Here is a 19,011-nt window from a genome sequence, read left to right on the forward strand (position 1 = left end):
CAGAATTTCTCAGTCCTTGGAGTGTCTTTTGATTTGATTTTTTGCTTAGCTGTAGATCATTCAAGCAGGTTTTGTAAGCACAACTGATATCAAGTCTGTCTTTTAGGATCCTTTGCCTCACATAAAATTGCTTTGAAGGCTCACCAGTTTTACTAATAGCCTATAAGCACTTTTGTACACCTTTCCCCAAAACAGACCAAATTCACCAGTCACTCTGAAAACAAACTGACTTCTATATCTTAAGAGATGAAGGGTGGAAGCATGCACAAATTAGCCTTATCTGAGTATATGTATATGCTGTAATAACTGGAGAATATGCTCTTTTTAATTACTGCTGGGTTTATAAATACTTTTTGCAGGAATCCAGTCGGAATGTCTAATGTTAATTAACTGACATCCTCCTTGCACATCACAAATTTCAAGAGAATAATGTTTACTGAGGAAGAACAATTAAAGTTGGTTTTATTTTCTTTTTTCTTTTCCTTTTTTATTTTTTAATAAAAGAAAATTACAGAGAGCTGCACAAAGTTTTAAACCACAGCTGTACTCTGGAAAATTACTACAAAATCAGCATGGTTTATTGCTTCCCAGTGGGTACCATTTCCAATGCACTCAGCTTACAGTGAGAAGATGACTCTCCCATTTGTTAATGCCATGGGTCAAATCCAGAAGCCAACCTGTGTTTTGCATGGCTCTACAACATAAGAAATAAGAATTGTTAAGTTAGCATTTGATTAAAGAGTCAGGTAAGCAAGCATGGGAGGAAGAACAGAGCCAGCTTCCACTGTTGAGACAGCCTTATACGTGGAATGGTACCTGCAGGAAAATACAGTGATGCTCATTTGTTAGAATAAACATTAGCTAATTAATAATAGACAACTCAAAGAATAGACAGAAAAATATCTGTCCCCTCAAGTAAAACAAATTACACAGGGGACAGTCTCTGCCCTTGAGAATCAATGGGAATTGATTTAAAGGAACTGTAATCCTGTTAAAGAACTGCAGTGGGACGGTAGATCTTTGCCTGCTAATCCAACATTGCCCCCAGTTATTGTCTGTTCTGTGATTCAGAAATGATCTCAGAAACAAAATATATTTACTTCTAGGTTGTTATGGGCATATACCAGGGCTTGGGAATGACGAAGTAAGATCAGCTGAGCAGCATGATATGACAGCTATCTTTAAAAATGTTCCTGCTTCGCACTTGATAAAATTCCTTCAGTATTTGCATCTTTAACTTGCATTTCCTTCTCTAACTATAGAGGTTATTTGAATAACCAGGCATTAGACAAAGGAATTTCTAAGTTTTATGGTATGATATGAGGAAAGAAAGTCTGTTAAATAACCTGAACATTGTCTTCTCTCACTGGGGTTTGCATCTGAGACTCAAGCACAGGAGGAAAATGGAAGCGAGGAAAAAGATCAGTAAAGTTTGCAAACTTGTTTGAGCAAATCTTTGAAGAAAACAGATGTGTCATGATATGCTACACTTACAGATCATGCATTAAGGTATGGATGCCTCCATAGCAATTTCAGCTGAAATCAGGATGATACTATTCCTGCTTCTAAACAAGCGAGACCTGATGATAACTTCTAATACAGTTGGAAGTCCTTCAGCAGTAATTTCCATGATGACTTGAGTGACAAAATACCTGAGCATGAACAAATAGTATGAGAGCTTACCTACTCTAAAGATTTACAGCTGTTACCTAATTATAATAATGCTTTTACCACATCATATACTGATCTCCATCTTCTTTAGTTTTCCCCTGCTCTACACCTTTACAAGTGCACACCTCCCCATGTATGTGCTCCTCAGCTGTGCATGAACAAATTGATGTGAGGACTATTAGCACTAAAGGAACACGCACCTACAAATCCGCTATTTGCTTATGGATGGACTGCATGAGATATGAGAAAAGGCACAAGCACTTGAACAACACCGAGCCTACAATATTCCATATACAGAAAAGCCCATCTTCTGAGCCTATTTTAAAACTTACGTGTTTGTTTGTTTTGGGTTTTTTTTTTTGTGAAAGCCATCTGAGATTCATCTTCTGTAAAGAAAATAATAATAAAAAAAAAAGTTCTTTGACCTATAGTCTACTATAAAGAGCTAATTTCTAGATTTAACAATCACTGGCATAACAGCCATACAAAATCCTTGTCCCCCAGGCCTTAGTTTGGGACACTTTTGTATCTTATTGCTAATAAACAACTCCTGTCAATAGCAATGAAGTTATATCTTAAAAGTACCTTTCACTGTCTCCTTGTGTGTTCCAGTTAGTTTGCAACATACCTAGAATTTTCTCAGTCAACATCTTCCCTTGAGGAGAGAGTAATTGCACCATAAATAGTATTTTGGCATTAAGGTTTGTTGGTTTGTTTTTTTTTTTTTGCTGTTAAAAGACTCTGCTCCTCCCTTTATCCACTGAAACAGCAGGGGAGCTTTTCCACTGTGTTTCACAACCATCTCTTAATCCTGACTGGAGGAATCATTCCTTTGCTTTTGTGTCTTTTTGATTGATCGCCCTATACTAGAGTTCCCATTGGAGATGCCTCCACAATAAAACATATGTACAGATTACTCATTGATGTCCACACACGTGCACCCTCTGCAGACAGACCAGAGGGGACTCTGTCAGCACCCTGCTTGAAAACTGTACCAGGAAGGGGTACAGCCAAGCTGTGAGCTCTTGCCAATCCCGTGTTGCTGAAACTGTGTTCCTCCAAGTACCAGAGTTAGGTTAAATATTAAACCACTCACTCATTCCTACCGATTTTTGTAAAACGCAAGTGTACTAACCTACATCCTTACTGCTTGTAAAAGGACTTAGATGCTTTGCTTTGGTATAGGCAACATTATGTGTTTTTTCCCTTCTGCTTAATGTCAAAGTAGCTAAAATCCATCTGCGTGTTGAGTAATGAGTAAAATATTTGCTCCAGTTGATCACCCAGTTATTCTTGCTATTGCTAAATGTGTTTTGTTACAGCCATTTCTCCAGGATACACTCTTCCACAACCAGCACAGTAATCTCAGAAATTAAATTGTACTGCTGCTGGGTAGAACAACTCTTTGGTTGATATAGATGACCAGAAGGAAATTTGTCCAGTTCCCCATTGATGGTAATGAGAGCTGTCTCAATCCCAGCAATCCTCTTGTAAATACAACTCCTTGTATGTACAAAACAAATCAAATGGATGAATGATTCATAAGACGAATGATGAAAACTTAGCTAGGATGAATTTACTAATGTTGCATTTCTTCTAGATCACTCTTTGCAGTGTGGGCACCATGCTGAACAAAGCTAACAACAGCTTTCTGTTTTTCCCCCCTAACTGATTAATGTTTGCTCATGGGAGCTTGATTAGTGTATTACAAGTCACAAATTTGCAAGATTAAAAATGTCTGTTGAATTAATTAGCTGCAAATCAACCTAAGCAAAGTTTGACAAGTTCCAAGCTGTTCCAATAAAATAAAAAAGGAGGAATCGATAGCAGCCACAAGTACATGACAGTATGCTGGTACTTTGTGACTATAAATAGTGGCAGCTGCCCTCTCTGCTGACAAAGGAAGATTTTTCATTGTCCATATAGTGCTGTCTAAAGGCTAAGTCCTGCCCAAGTCGGTGCGGCAATCTCACTGATGGCTAAAGTGTTCTCAATGAAATATCTCCTGTGGGCCAGCTTGATAACCCAGAGGGAACTGGAGCTGGAAACAAGCTGTCCACTTTGTCTTCCCTTTCAGCAAGGGCGAATGCCTGCAGTGCCGGCGCCAGGATGGATTGCAGCACGTGTGGATACTGGACAGCAGGAAGGCTATGCGTGTCCCAGAATGGAAACTGGGGGAACAACGTTGGGAGTCATTAGTGTAGTCATTAGTGACTACTTCTGAACTTTCCTTCTGTGATAATTTTAGACCTATTTATCCATAACTCTGACCCTATTAAAAAGTTACTATATTTTTCCAAACACTGTCTTTAATGCTGAATGGTGATTCAGGTCAGGAACTCAGGACATAACCTTGAACTTCAGTGCAGCAAATGCCTTCACTGGTTAGTAATTTTTTCCTCAGCTTCATAAAACTTAAAAGCAATCCTTATAAAATGTTGTCCAAACCCCAATCTGGGACACATAGGTAATAATGAAGAACACATACTGAAAATAGTATCAGTAATTAAAATTTCAGAAATAGCTACTGTGTATACATGGTACATTTAAATTGACAGGGGTATTGTTTTCAAATACATGCATTTGAAATTTGTCTTCAGTACATAATCCATGAACTAGCAAATCTTTCATTCTGACAGCATGTATCAGGCAACTGCTTATGTGTTGGGTAACAAACACTCTTCAGTGTTTTTCAGTTGAAATTCAAGTAAACCATCCTAATCATTGCAGGTTATTTCCTTTGTAAACTACTGATGTTGATAACCGATAGTCAGTGAAACAAATACAACCAACATTAAAAGAAACAAAAGTTTAATTGATCCCTTTGCCTATTTTTTCTTTGACTAACTGTGATAAACCCTTATTAATTTTGTACAAATCTTCTCCCCCTTCTATTCTTTTACCAAAATGTTTAAGATGATGAAGTATAGCATTAGACATATTTCCTCCCCAACTTTAAGTGCTGGCATAAATACCTTGCAAAGCTTTCTCCAATAATGACTGGAATGTGTTTTGCAATATTGTTCTTTTCTTTTTGCTGCTAGCTCTTGATTACCCTTGATGATGATGCTCCTGATGGTTTTTTTCTAGGCTTAGAATGTAAATGAACTGTAAGATAAAATCTTAATAGAATCTCAGGACTCACTGTCGTATGTATATACATACAAACGCATATATATGTATATATATAGAAATGCATTTGATACTGTAAATTTGCTCCCAAGTATGGGATATGATCCTGCCATTTTTATTGTGAGAAAAACGCTTTCACAGAGAGTACTCCTTATAGCATGCTCCAAAGTGCAGACATTGAACTTACTTCTTGCATTCACATAACCTCGTCAATTTGCACACAACTGCAGAGAAACCATGTCTGCTCCACATGCTTCAGCCTTTTTGTAAGCCAGCATGCAGCCTTTTTGCTCTTTACTTAGCCCAAACTGATCTTTGTTTGGCATAAGAACTGGGATTCCAAAGGGAGTGCACCAAGGGCTCAGGCAACAACGGATAAGCTACATGGTGTAGCTCTGGTGCACACACGAAATCTACCTGAGCTCCAGTGAGAAACCAGGTGAACATGACCAGAGTAGCACACAGTGCATTAATAGACCTGATGCAAGGCAGCGTGTAGAGTTTCAGACTTTGTCACAGTGCTAACCATGTTCATACAGCTTTTGGTCAGGTTGGAAGGTGAGCAGAGTGATTTTGCGTCTGCCCTAGATGTTTACTGTAGACATTTTTTGGGCTGGATGTAGGCAATGGCACTGGATGTGTGCAACAGCTTTGGTCCTCAATACCAAGGGGACCGAATGCATCAGATTACGAGAAGTATATCTACATTGCACAGGATAACCTTTAGATTTTTCATAAAGAGGAAGAACAGCCTCAGAATAAGAGAGAGGGAGCATGCCCTTCCCCTCAGTGGTGTGCAGCCCTAAAACCTTCCCCTGAGAGATAGTAGCTAGAGATATGAATCATTGCTAGCCGAAGAGATAACTGAGCCTGGCTCTCCCCTTGGTCTCTGCTTACCACAAATCTACTGCTGGAAAAGCAGTCATGAGTATTTTGGTGTAAAGGTCCATCTGATAGCAGCCCAGAGGACTCAATTCCTTCAGCTGTGGTGGGCAGAACACCTGCTCAGGGGATCCTGGCAGGCTCAGGTAGGACATAGGAGCTAAGCTACTCTGTGCTGTGAAGATCACGTCCAGGAGCTAAACTTTAGGTGCTTGAATGCCTAGCACAAAATGTTCAGGAGCTTCTGGTTAGCGCAGTTTGGAGGATCACAGTATACTACAGCTTGAGGCCCCTGATGTGCCTCCACTGACCTCTGCATGTGTGCCACAGCATGCTAGGTATCTGGTCCCCATGTGTGGTGGCTTTTGTTCAGCCCACGCACATGGTTTTCCTCTCTGTGGGTTCTCTGATGCATGAGGCGCGGGAAGAGAGTGCTGGACTATGAGCAGGCCTTGCCCTGAGTGGACTCATAGCACCCACACACAGCCTATGTCTTGCCTTAGCACTGTGTTACATCTCTGAAAGTGCTGCAAGACATTCAACTAGCAGCTTATTTACCTTGAGGAAATCACTTATCCATGAAATTCTGGTGGCTTAGTGGATACACCTATTTTACACTAAAATGCTTCTGTGAGGTTTAGTTCAATGCAAACAAAACCCCAAGCCCTATGCTTTTTTAAAAGGATGTGGACTTCCTACAGCAAAACAGACCTTGCGTAGAAAAGCTGCTAGAATGCCTAGGGCTACAGCATGCCCAGAAGGAAGATACAGCAGCAATTGCTTCCAAAGATACCTGAAATAAGAGGTTGGAATCTACAGATACAAAAAATGTATATATTTGTAGCAGTCATGTCTGTCTTTCTATGAATGTAGAATATAGTTATATTGACAAATCTGATACATTTTTAAGTTTATCCCAACGATTCCTAGAAATGAGTTTTTTGCTTACACTTTAAAGTTTCTTGGTTGTTTTTATTTTACAGTGCCTTGCATGCAGAAGTTTAGAATTGATCTATTAGTTGGCCACTTATCTCACAATTTCTTGTAAATCCCTATGTATACAGGATCAATAACTCTGTTGTAAGCTTCTCTCTTACCTTGCTAGCTCATGCAAATCACTCCATAAATGTGCTGAAGAGGACTTTTCCCCTTTCATCTTGTATATCTCTCCTCTTTGCCCCAGGATTCAGAGTAGGCACATGGCTTACTAATGAGTATGTAAGATCCTCTGCATAAAAATTAAATGCTAAGCGTTTAGAAAAAAACCATAAGTACAGGAACCAAGCTTACGTGTCCAGAAAGAGTTCCTTTTAATGAATGCACTGGTCAGCAATTGGCTTTTGTATCACTGGAAATGACTGGTTTCAGAGACATTTTTCAAAATCTCCTTAAAAGGATCACAAAATGACAAGTTCGTCAAAATGGGTATGTATATTCTTAAATGTTTGAAGTAAAAAGTAAGTAAGAAAAAATGTTAGCATTAAATTTAGGGGATGTATTTCTGGTTGAGCCAAGCGATATTCAGGCTGTTTGGTATGAAGCACGTCTCCAGCTGACTTCAGTTAGGACCTAGGAAGTGAAGACTTTCACTACCATGGTCTGAATCCATGTGGTTATTCACTCAAGGCCCGGATCATAATTTTCTCATATTCATACCAGTGTAACTGCGAAGAAATCCCACCAAACACCTGCAGTGAGGTCCCTATAGTAAAGCAAATGGTCCCAGGGGACCCCTCATGTGATAAAAAAAGCTTTGTAAATGACCTGTAGATCAGTGACACTGTTCCCCTAACCTTGCATGTGCAAGGCTTTATAAGGTCATGTCCATCTCTCCTGTAATGAAATCTGCTCGTACCAGATGTGAGGACTCATCTCAGAAGCAGATCACTCAGCAATTTCCAGCCAAGTGAAAATGGTGACGGAATTTGTTTCAAAAAAAGAAAAAAAAAAAGAAAAAAAATCACTATATGAACTGCAGAAATCTGTTGTGAGTTGTTTTAATTCACGGATTTAAAAGAATCTGTTCTTATTTTGCATTTTATCTATTTTATCGAATAAAGAGAAATGGATTCAATGCCATAATAGAAAGACACGGTTCTATAAGCAATCAAGGGAGGATTTCATAACATAGTGCCTCTGGTATATAAATGGCTGTTTGCCACTTACTCCATTTGGCTTTCTGCTCAGAGCATGGGCTTCATGAGAGCTAGTCTAATTGCTACAATTAGCAAAATTAAATGGCTTATTGTGTATTTAGACAATTCTTCCCGCATTCTGCATTGTTATGCTACAGAATCAGTAATTACAGTGTTGGGCTTGTAAATTCATGGGCACGTGTTGTGATTATTTTTATCATGCAACTCTTGCAGGGACTCAACCTAACTAAGGTTGTTTAGATGGATGCACAAATGCAATTTACTCTGCTACCCAGCATGCACAGGAGAAGGAGAGGCAGCAGTAGGACCCCAGCAACCGGCTGAAGTCTTTTCCTTGGCATTGTGCAGGCAGTGCAGGGGGTGCAGAGTAAATCACAGCACCTCAGTCACTCCAGACTGCATGACTTCAGGGGTAGAGCAGAGAAAGGGCAGTGGCTTTGGAAGCTGAATTGGTGGCAGAGCCAATTAAAACTCAGTACAGCGACACTTCTAAGGCTCTTAAGGAGTTGTATGATCAAATCACAAACACTTCAAAATTGTTTGAGTTCTAAAAAAACCCAACAGGCTAGTTGTGAATATTTGCTGGCCAATAAAAAGTAAATGAATATATTGTGTGATTGGGAGTTTCTTTCCAAATAAAGCAGCACTCATACGTTCATTACCACTCCTGAATTGTTCTCTTGAGGAGGTGATGATATATTAGCTAGGCTACCATATGCTTTAAATCAATCTGGGTTTAATAGCTATACACCATATATTACTAATTGAGGTTCCAATAAAACCTTAATTTACCTCCTCTGCTTAAAAGTTTACAAAATCAGGCAGCTGAGGCCTAGCATTTAATTTTGGAAGGAAATTTTTCTCCAGTGTTTTATAAATTTATAGATAGAAAATTTGTTGATTTGCCAATGAAAATATTACTTATATGCCATCAAGCCCATATAATTCAAGCACAGAAACACTGTTCTAGCACAAGAAGCATCTTTAAATTGAGATAAACAAAAGTGGAAATGAGTTTTTTCATTATTAAATATGCAGAAAAAAAGTATTGCACATATTTTGAAAGAATTCATATATATATTTTAAATTATCCTATTACAGAACAAATAATTTTTGTTTTAAATTAAGACAAAAGGTTTATCTTACATTTTCTTATATGTTTTCTGAATGAACATGGATATGCATTAACCTCTCCTTTATCTAATTAGAATAGTGAATATTAGTTAAATTGTCTTTTCTGTAACATACAAATCCAGAACTCTCAAAATTTTAGGACCAAGTCTTTAACCAGATAAGTTACCATTAAATCTGCTGGCAATTTTTTTTTGTTTATTAGAACAATGCTTTCATAATTCTTACTTCTAACAAAGAAATGTGATTGCTTTTCCCTACCAGAATATACTTACGAATTTTTCTGTTCGTGTGTATTGTGGAATGAAATTTAAAAGACCTGACTTTTTCATTATTTCAAAAGCAGAAGTTAATTTTTTTCTTTCCTTTTTTTTTTTTTGCTATTGCTGTTTTTATTGAACTTTATTGATTTTAAAACTGTCTGCAGTAAAAAGAATAGTGCATATTGAATATTAACTGTCCATAAGGCCATCATGGAATTTCAACGTGGACTATGTTGAATCTTGACAATATCTATAAAAAATTCTTACGGTTTTTAATGCGACTATTCACAGTAATGCAAATTGAGAAACTGTCCATGCAGTCACCTAAGCGTTAGGACTTCAATGGCCACCCTGTTTTCAGTGCAAGTATCACTGACGTTACCAATGCAACAGAGCAAGATTTTGGAGAGCAAATTTTGACTCAGTGTAAAATGACTTCTCCCTCTTCCTCAAAGAGACGGATTGAATTCTGAAGACAAAGTGTGCGTATTTAGCGCCCCGTACGGCACTGTGCACTCAGACCCTGCAGTAGTTTGCTTAAGAGAAACATTTTTACAAACACTATTAAAAAAGAAAAATTAAAAAATAAAACCAGCAGCAAACATCTCGAACTGTTTCCAAAAGAAACCCTCACACCTTGGATTACAAAATTTAACATGTGCCTTGTTTGTAAAGGAAAACAGCAATTTCCTTGTGTGAGCTAGTATTTGTTTGTGGAGTGAAGGCTCTACTGAATTTGATGGGACAAAGGACTTGCTCCCGAAATCTTTTTTTTTTTTTTGCAGTTCTTGCAGTGGTATATCTTCTGACAAAATATGAGTGGTTTTCTCTGAATGATCAGCTCTATCTCCATGGAGGAAAGGGCAACCACTTTGTACAAAGCTTCAGGTTTGGACTATCAAAGAATTGCTTTATTTAAAAAATTATTATAGAGGCAGCTGGCCACTGTTTAATTTGAAAATACCTAAGAAACCCTTGAAGCACGGGTTTTTTCTGATCTGTGTAAAGTTCCCTCTGCCTTGCAGATTCCTGCACTTTCACAGATGTTTTGTTTTGAGGATCTGGCCCCGGCAAAGAACAACAGGTATTGAACATTTCACTAATAAAAAAAGTCAACATTAAAAATGGCTAATTGAACGCATACAAAGAAACATAGGCTGTGTAACCTCGTCCATTTCACAGTACAAATATTAATAATAGGAAAGACTGAAATTTACCCAGCAGCATATACAGCAGTGACTACACTGGATATATCTGACAGTGAAGATTACAATACCAATCATCAGGTCTTCTCCATCCTGACAATGCCATTTACAACAGTAACTCCTCAGTTCTGCTTCGCTCTCCTAAAACGGATGGAAATAGTTAAAGCAAATCGTTTCTTATGGAATTGCTTGGTGTCTTTACAAGCCACTTACAGTTGAAGCAGGATCCATGGTTTATAGAGTATTCTAAAAGTACCCATGTAGGCTTTCATATGGCATTACACTGCAAAACAAACCCATAATGTGTGAAAACCAGTTTTGTATCAACCTGCAGAAGCCAGTTGATAAAATTCATGGACCAATTCTCAAAATCTAAGCTATAAAGAGAATGAAATGTATTAAAAGATTTGAGGTTTATAAAAAGTAACCTGTTGATATCATATTTTTACTTTACAAAAATATTGAAATAATTAATGAGTTTTTCACTCTGCACCAGCTTTAAAAAAAATATTATCAAATTTTGACTTGCACCTTTAATGCATTTGAAAGCACCATCAGGGGATACTTTTAACATAAAGGAGGATACCACTGACTAGATTTAGGGAGGTATTTAAAACCCAAAAGCTTGCAGCAAAAGCACTCTATTACAAGAGATTCAACCTAATTGTTAGACGTATCTGGACACAAGTCCTGAACAGGCAGAAGAGGGTCTTCCACATAACTTGCTTAGATTATACTTCAGTGAATATACTTACTAAGAGGTGGCTGAAAGCCTTTAAAAGACATCACTTTCACCTTGAGTGAGAAAATCAGAGCTGTCTCTAGACGTTGAGAACTTGATTGGTCTTTCCTGCTTCTTGTTCTGGTAGGGCTTGTGCCACTTGTTACCTGTCCCTCAGGCAATAGCAACTTTGCAGTTATACAATGTTTGGCACTAGAAGGGTATGGCATGTCACAGTCTCTTGTCACCCTTGCATACATTCACACACTGAATCATGCATTGTCAGTCCTGAAACAGAGAAGTTTCAGTGTGTTCATCTCTTTGTTGTTTCTTCCAATATATCTGAATGGGGTCCTCCAAAAAGTTTAGAATACGAAAACTATACTTCCCTGTTCTTTTACATATATATATTACTTTTCTTTTTTTGCAAATTGAACACTGAATCATGATTATCATTTAATTTACATCACTACGTGCCAGAGCTCCTTATTTCTCCTGAAAACCAGAAGTGAGCTGCATAGTATTTCTGTTGTAAGTAACATCAAGAACTTGAATTACATTTAGAAAGACTTTGAAATTCCACAGAAAACAAATAGTTCTGGCAGTATTAATGTTTATGACCTAATTAATCAGAATTTAGTTTATTTTCCATTGACAGCCTTACAAACATGACGATGTATTTTTTAATTAAGAACTATTTGCAGACCTATTCTAACCTGATTTATGGGAGTGTTGAAGACTACTATGCTCCTATTTTTCCCCTAGAAAACAGTTTTCATAACAGCAACACTGTGTGCTACACTTTTGTTATTTTTGAAAAAGTTGTTGTTTGTTTGTTTTTGCTGTTGATTATGCAAATATCAATCATTCATTTCTAAAATAAAATGCACTACTGGCTAAAGTTGAAAGCTCTGGTCAGAGCCTTCCTACTGGGTTGATTGTAAGTACTGTGCAGTCAGAGCTTCATAGCAGCATGGAGTTGTGGGTGTTTCCCCAGCTGAAGTAATTGATCTGTATGTGTGGGTCAAGTTTGGGTTTTTCTGAGGCTTTCAGGTGATGCTGCTGTACCAGTGTCCTGCAGACAGACTGCACACAGTGGATCAAATGATAATCATGATGATAGCCAGACTAAGAACACTACAGCTTGCTGCTCTACTTGTAGTACGCAGTTTAGTTATTCCTACAGCCCTACGGTCAACCTTTAATTTGGACTGTAACGTCGGAGCTTCTTCAAGCTGTGTTTTTGTTTTGCTTACAATGTGGTTTCATATTCCAAGCGCTCCTGGATAAGGGCATCATCTTTATACTGTAGCCGTGGAGGAGCAGGGGAACATTCAAATGCTAAGATCGCCTTCCTTAGGCTCCTGTCCAACACATGTCTCTCCCACGCTGGGTACCTGTTCCTGAACAGATCGATTTTAATGACAGATTCCTCAATCCTTGGTGGCCGGGATGAAGGTGTAGATGGTGCAGTGGGTCTCACCTGAAACACAGGCACACACCCATCCCTCTCCGCGAATTTCTGATCCCGCTCGCTTGTGACACTCCGGTTGTTGGAGATGGACCGCAGAGTGTTTGTGGCCACTTCTGAGGGTAGGGTGAAGGCAGTGGCAGGGTCCTCACAAGCACAGCTTGGTGACTGCCCAAACCTTGGTCCATTGGGATGAAAGAAGGCATAGTACATTAGCATAAAAACAATGCCTGTTAAAAAGCTGCTGAACACTACACACAGTGCTGGTATGGCAAATGCATCAGAGATTGGTGGGGCCTTGTACAGATACCAGAGAGCACTCAAGGCGGTGTTTTCTAAAAGGATCACAAAGTAGTAAATGAAAAGCCTACAGCGTGTCCTTCCTTCCTTGACATTGAACCAGCTGAATATATAGATTATCCCAACAACCATGTCGAAAACTATCTCCTCCCATTTAGTGATGCAAAACTCTGTCTCGCAGTGGACAATCCAGAAGGTCATGATACACCAGTGCAGCACGATGAAGATCCCAAAGTACAGCTGGAAAACCGAGGCAAACAGAGCAAAAGTAATGACCCTTGCTGCAATTGTGAAGAAATGCCAGCAAAACTGGATTATAACAGCCATATAACTAATGGGTTTCTTGTCATCACGGGAGTCACGGAGGGCCTTTTGGTAAGAAGCCAAAGCCCAAGCCAGAGATACGAGAGATGCTGCAGCAGTAAGACCTAGAAGGAAACAGGAGATGTAGTTAATGCATAATTAGTGCATCAGCACTTAGTCGAAACCGGTGAGATCCTTGCTGCTTTAAATATGTACTCTACCACTGAAATACAATCTCTTCCTCCTCCTTTACTGCTGAGATTTCATTGCCCTGCAATGTTGGATGCACACAAACAAGAGCAGCTATTGAACTACACTCCGAAATGCTTCTGTAGCAATTTTATGTTTGAAACAAATCAAGTAATTCACAACTTTGAGCAAGCTGGAAGAAGTTTCTGTCAGCTGTGCGATTTAACCAGATCTGCTGTGGTTATTGCCTTAAAGAAGGAATATGAATTTTCTGATTCATTTGGATAAGTCATTAAAAAAGCCTAACTAACTGCCTTACTCTTGCTGATGGAAAAAGTATTGCCTATTTTGATATTTCTACCACTTTTACGCAGAATTTTCATAAGTTGAAAATGTCAAAACTTTATGTTTTTAGAGTTGGAAATGAAATGAATTTTAGAAATGTTGGAATTTTCTACTGAATTAAAATTCTGAATACAGATGTTATGTTCATATAACCATTCTATCTCCCATATATCACAGAATTGCCTATTTATAAGGCCCTGAGCTATAATATTTCTGGCAAACCTGTCAAATATTTTTCACAAGAAGAATTCAATATAAAATTATTGTCATGAGATTTTCAAACATTATTTTTGTCAAAACAATTCTTATTCGCTTGAAATCACAAAAAACATAAACCATTTTTTATATAAAAACTTTTCTACGCTTATTTTGAATGTGTATTATTCTTTTTCCCTCAAGGGAGTTTGATTGTTCTCGGTCAGTAAACTCAAAAAAAAAAAAAGTTTTTTTGCAACTGAATGTGATTTTTAAACTAACCTGTTACTTCCATCACTACCAGAAAGATACCTTCCGTTCCCATTTAAGAAGTGATACAGTTCCGCATAATTATTCATATGCTTAACACTTACACAGCATTCTGTTAGAAATTAATGATAATTCTTCTTTACTAGAAGATTAATTTTTCTCTACTTACAATTCGTACGAAGCTGCTTTGGATGGAAATGGGAATTTGACTGAAAAGCAAACCCCAGCCTTTCAAGTCTATTTATTATTTAAATACAATTGCAATAAATATGTTGTATACAGAAGAAAAATGCATCAAACATTTTATACTTAAAACTGGTTTATTACCAAGGCAAATTTTATATCCAGTTAATGAATGAATTCACAAGTCTCAGCATTCCAGACTGAGAATTTATTCATAGACCATGCAAAGATAACAATGTTCCAGCTTACTCTATTTCTAAGCAGTTCCTTAACTTTGAACTACTTACTGAAGTAAATCAAACTGAAATGAAAAAACCCATTTTTTTGTCTGTTTTTGTCTACTTTTAAAAGAAAGATGTTTATTCATTTCAACAACCTTTGGTTCTTGATGCATAGACAGTATTTTTTTTTTCCTGCTCAATAGCTTTCTTTAGAACTCAATCACCAAGGACAGATTACTTAAAAAATATAAATAAATATTATAAACTGTTAATATAGAGTGGTACATTTAAACCTAAATACATGTTGCTATTCACTTTTGAAAAAAAAATAAATATTTTAAACAGAAAAAAGTAGGTTATGGAAATAATACCTAATTTGATGAAGGAAGCAAAATCTTTTTAAGCAATCAACTTGGCTTAACACACTAAGATTTTGCTCAGTAACTAGGACAGAGGGATTCATTGTTTTCATGAGGGATTGTGTTTGCCAGTGTTTCTCCCTCAGTCACCGGCAGGGTGCTAATTATGTTGTGGGCTCCCATGAATCCATGAATTAAAATCCTCTTTGTTTTAAAAATAAAAATAATAGTAAAAAAATCAGCAGAAATATAGCGCAAACTTAAAATTCCAGGGAGATCTTTTAATAAAACTTCATAATTTTTCTTTCCACACAGACTCCTGGATGTCAGATCACCAGTGTTACTTCCGAAATCCTCCTTCATGGAAAGAATAAACTATCAATCAGCAATGAAGACAGGAAGGAAACATGGAATAAATTGTTATTTTCATTTCTGACATGTATATTTGCTTTTCACAGTCGTCTGCCTTTCAGTGACCATTATCTCTGGAGACAATTCTAACATCTGAACATGTAAGTAAGTTCTCATTTTGCTGTAGGAATGTTTTAAGTATTGAAAAAACACAGTTCATTTCCTTTATGAAATGAAAAGTTTGGTACATGAATAGGATAAAGGATAAGAGAATCTTTCACTAAAAATGAGCCACCCTGAAGAAGAGCTCAAAAATGGCATTATCAGCACAGGAAAGAATAATGTGAGAGAGAAATCCATACATTTTCTTTGCAAATCTAACAGTAATGACCTCACACACTTCCCCAGAGGTTTGTAGAGATATCATCAGTTTTGCATTAGGAGGTGTAAAATCATTCAATAATACACACGGAATGTTCCAAATAAAATGTTAAAATTCATAAGAATTTCCAGTTTTCTAATGCTAATTAATTCATAGTCATTGTCTGGGACAGAAAAAAAGCAAGTACAATAGCAACATAATTCTGTTATTTAAGTAGTCATTAATAGGGAAACGTCCTTTGCTTTTACAGAACAAACTCAGGGATACTGGCATACAAGAGAGAAAAGGAGACAAGGGAATGTACAAAAGGAAAAAACTGCCAGTTAAAGTATTATGTATCTACTCTTATGTTATTGGCAATGGTGTTAGGGATATAGAATTAAGATAAGGCTAAATGCTTCATGGGCACCATCATTTTTCTTTATTGATTAGACCCAGCACTAAAGAATTATTGAAAGTATAATTCATAACGAGAACAACAATGCGAAGGTGATGCAATTGGCAGTTTGCTAATAAATGTCACTGTATAAATAACTGACTGGAAATGGTTAGAGATAAAGTGAAGTACTGTAGCACTAAATGGATAATTCATTAATCACTATGTGCTCACGTGAATCTCTTTATCCCTGTTTGAAAAGAACTAAAATAAATTTCTATTACTATCAAACCAAAACCTTAAAGGCAGTAACACGGCACCAGGAAAAAAGGATGTCCTGTAGACTTAATGGAAAAGAAATTACTTGTAACAACATAGGTGGTTTAATTTCCTAAATTGGGAAAGCTTATTTGCCATTCAGAAATGAACAGAGAAGATTGGACTGTGATCTGTTCATGAAGAACAAGAATCAGATTTCCTGCTTGCTCAGCTTCAGCCTCCACATTCTCTTCTGGTGCTGCAGCAGCTTTCTGGTCTGTATTTGACAGTCTGGTATATCAGAGGCTTGTATTTAGGGTCTTGATCTAGGAAATTAGGATTAAGTAGCATTCTCAGTTAATATGTACTCAAGAAACTATATGTTCATCTGTTACAGAGTGTTAAAAGTCCAGGAAAGCAGAAATTCTGTAAAATGGCCTTAGGAAACATGAAAGCATGTTCCTGTTTCTTTCTTTTCTAAAGTGGAACCTTCAATTTTTTTTCCGCAGTATATGATTTAATCTCTGCAGCTCTGTCCTCAAGAGGAAAGACATACAGGCTTTGCACAGCAAAAGATCACTGGACATATTGCACCAGAAAAATAATGCTTTTGTTTGTTTCTAAAATGGACACCTGAAAAGCTCTTAAATAGGAATTAGTGGGGAGCATACCTACCCACTTCTACCATTTGTAACTAAGCCCACCGACAACAACCTCAACAATGACACTAGCCAATAATGCACTGTATCGGGACAACTTCCTGTCAGGAACAAATTAGAATCTATTTTGAGTGAAAAAGACAATTTAATCTCTTTTATTCTGTTAATGGTTTCGTTACTTAATTATATTAATTGTATAAAAGAATGACAACTTTGTAACTACAGACGAGTTTCAGATGTCCTTAAGGAAGTGCACATCCTGTCTGAAAACAAAGAACAGAATAGCCTTGATTGAATAACAGTTTTAACTTCTTCCTTGGAAATGATTCATTTATCCATATATAAAAGATGTTCTTGCATTTTATAGACCTTGGCATATCTGTGCTGGTACTTTAAATATACCCTGCAACGAACTACAGCTTATTAAAGACAAGATAAAAACATGAACGTGACTTTCACAAGTGAAAGCAAACATACATGAGGGGAGAAAAGAATATACACAGAGATGGATATATTCACAAATGTAATACTATTTAAAGGAAGTAAGCTCAAATAGGTACAAAAGAGCCAAGGAATACTCCTAAACAGCATTTGGGAGAAAGTTGACAGATATGTTTTGTTTGTGAGTAATCCAGATAGAATTGCACACAACAGATAAGGGTTTTCCATTTTACATCTCTGCTTGGCAATTCACAATTGTATCCTGCTGACACCTCTGCAGTTGCATTATGGTTCTACCAATTTATTTAACTTTGAGGAAAGCAGTTCAATGCCTAAGCAGCACATGTGATTTACTAGTTTGTATTTTTCTTCCACTCCCACAATATAATCTTCAGACTGAAGTGTAACTGAAAAAAAAAAAAAGAGTTTCATTGTCACACTAATTTTATCTTACTCCTGATTTGTACTTGAGAGACTAAAGGCATATTCAGGTCCATAAACTACTTTTTTTTCTAATCACATAAAGTAAGCACAATACATCTCAGGTCAGCTGGGAACCTTAAAACTAAATGAACTGATCAGAAAAAGTGTTCCTTGACATTCAACCTGATTTCAAAAATCAAACTTCTGCCAAGGTTTCTGTTCTGCTTCATCCTCCTTTTTAAACTTGTACTCATCTCGCCATTTCCAGGAGTAAATTTATGCAGAAGCAGGAATACCAAATGCAGCAGGACATCTGGGCATGACAACATTGCCTGTGATTTGGGACTATGAAACATTTTTTAAGAAAGCCTATTCTTATGAGTTTCCTACCCAGCTGGATAAGTGACATTATGTGCATCCAAGCTTCCAGATGCTTTTCTGAACCAAGTATCTCTAACATTCATAGTCATCTTCAAGGTCTTAATCCTGCAGGAAACAGTATATCATGACTGCATCCCTCCAGCTTCAGAAAATGGCTTGCTCTATTTACACAGCTTTTGCCATGCTTCTCTGCAAGTATAGCCACAAGCTCGAAGTTCACGTGGAGGCCTTGCATGCAGCTTGACAACAGTGTGAGTTTCTTCACTAATTTTTTTATTTTCATATACTAGTAAGGCAATGGTTGACATGGTATACATACTGTGCTTCAACACATGGTTTAGTACATAGGATGCCTTGCGTGCTTCAGGGGCAGCTGGAACTGCATTCATCATACCAGGGACCATTGTTCCAGGTTCCCAGTATGTGTTTCATGCTCATGGGTTTCATTCCCTCACCAACACTGTGAGATGAAAGCTAAAGATGAAGCTTGCTTTTTTATGTTTTCCTATTATCTGAAGGGATAACAATATAAACTCTTGCCCTCACCTGGGTTATTCCTCCATAAACATGGTGCAAACAGAATTCTATTACTTTCCCACATCAGCAAGTTTGTCTTTTATTAGCTGTCCTAAATCATAGTCAAAGGCTTTCTTTGCAGTTGAAACAAGCTGCTTAAGGTCAAACAGTGATTTTTCTTCTTTCTTAGGTGCCACTAGATCTGATCATGGCTAGACAGAGATGGC

The 19,011-nt window shown here is 37.4% G+C and overlaps 1 protein-coding gene across 1 annotated transcript; it reads right to left on the minus strand.

Annotated features, from left to right (window-relative positions):
* Positions 1 to 12,413: 12,413 nt before the first annotated feature.
* XKR4 (XK, Kell blood group complex subunit-related family, member 4) lies at positions 12,414 to 18,672 on the minus strand. The gene is made up of 2 exons (XM_010009241.1): positions 18,438 to 18,672; positions 12,414 to 13,360 (listed from the first exon to the last, which is right to left on the minus strand). The coding sequence occupies exons 1-2, from the start codon at positions 18,670 to 18,672 to the stop codon at positions 12,414 to 12,416; spliced, it is 1,182 nt and encodes a 393-aa protein (XP_010007543.1).
* Between the last annotated feature and the right edge of the window lie 339 nt (positions 18,673 to 19,011).

The sequence above is a fragment of the Nestor notabilis genome, unplaced genomic scaffold (assembly GCF_000696875.1).
Source record: "Nestor notabilis isolate BGI_N333 unplaced genomic scaffold, ASM69687v1 scaffold28242, whole genome shotgun sequence".
NCBI classification, from domain to species: Eukaryota; Metazoa; Chordata; class Aves; order Psittaciformes; family Psittacidae; genus Nestor; species Nestor notabilis.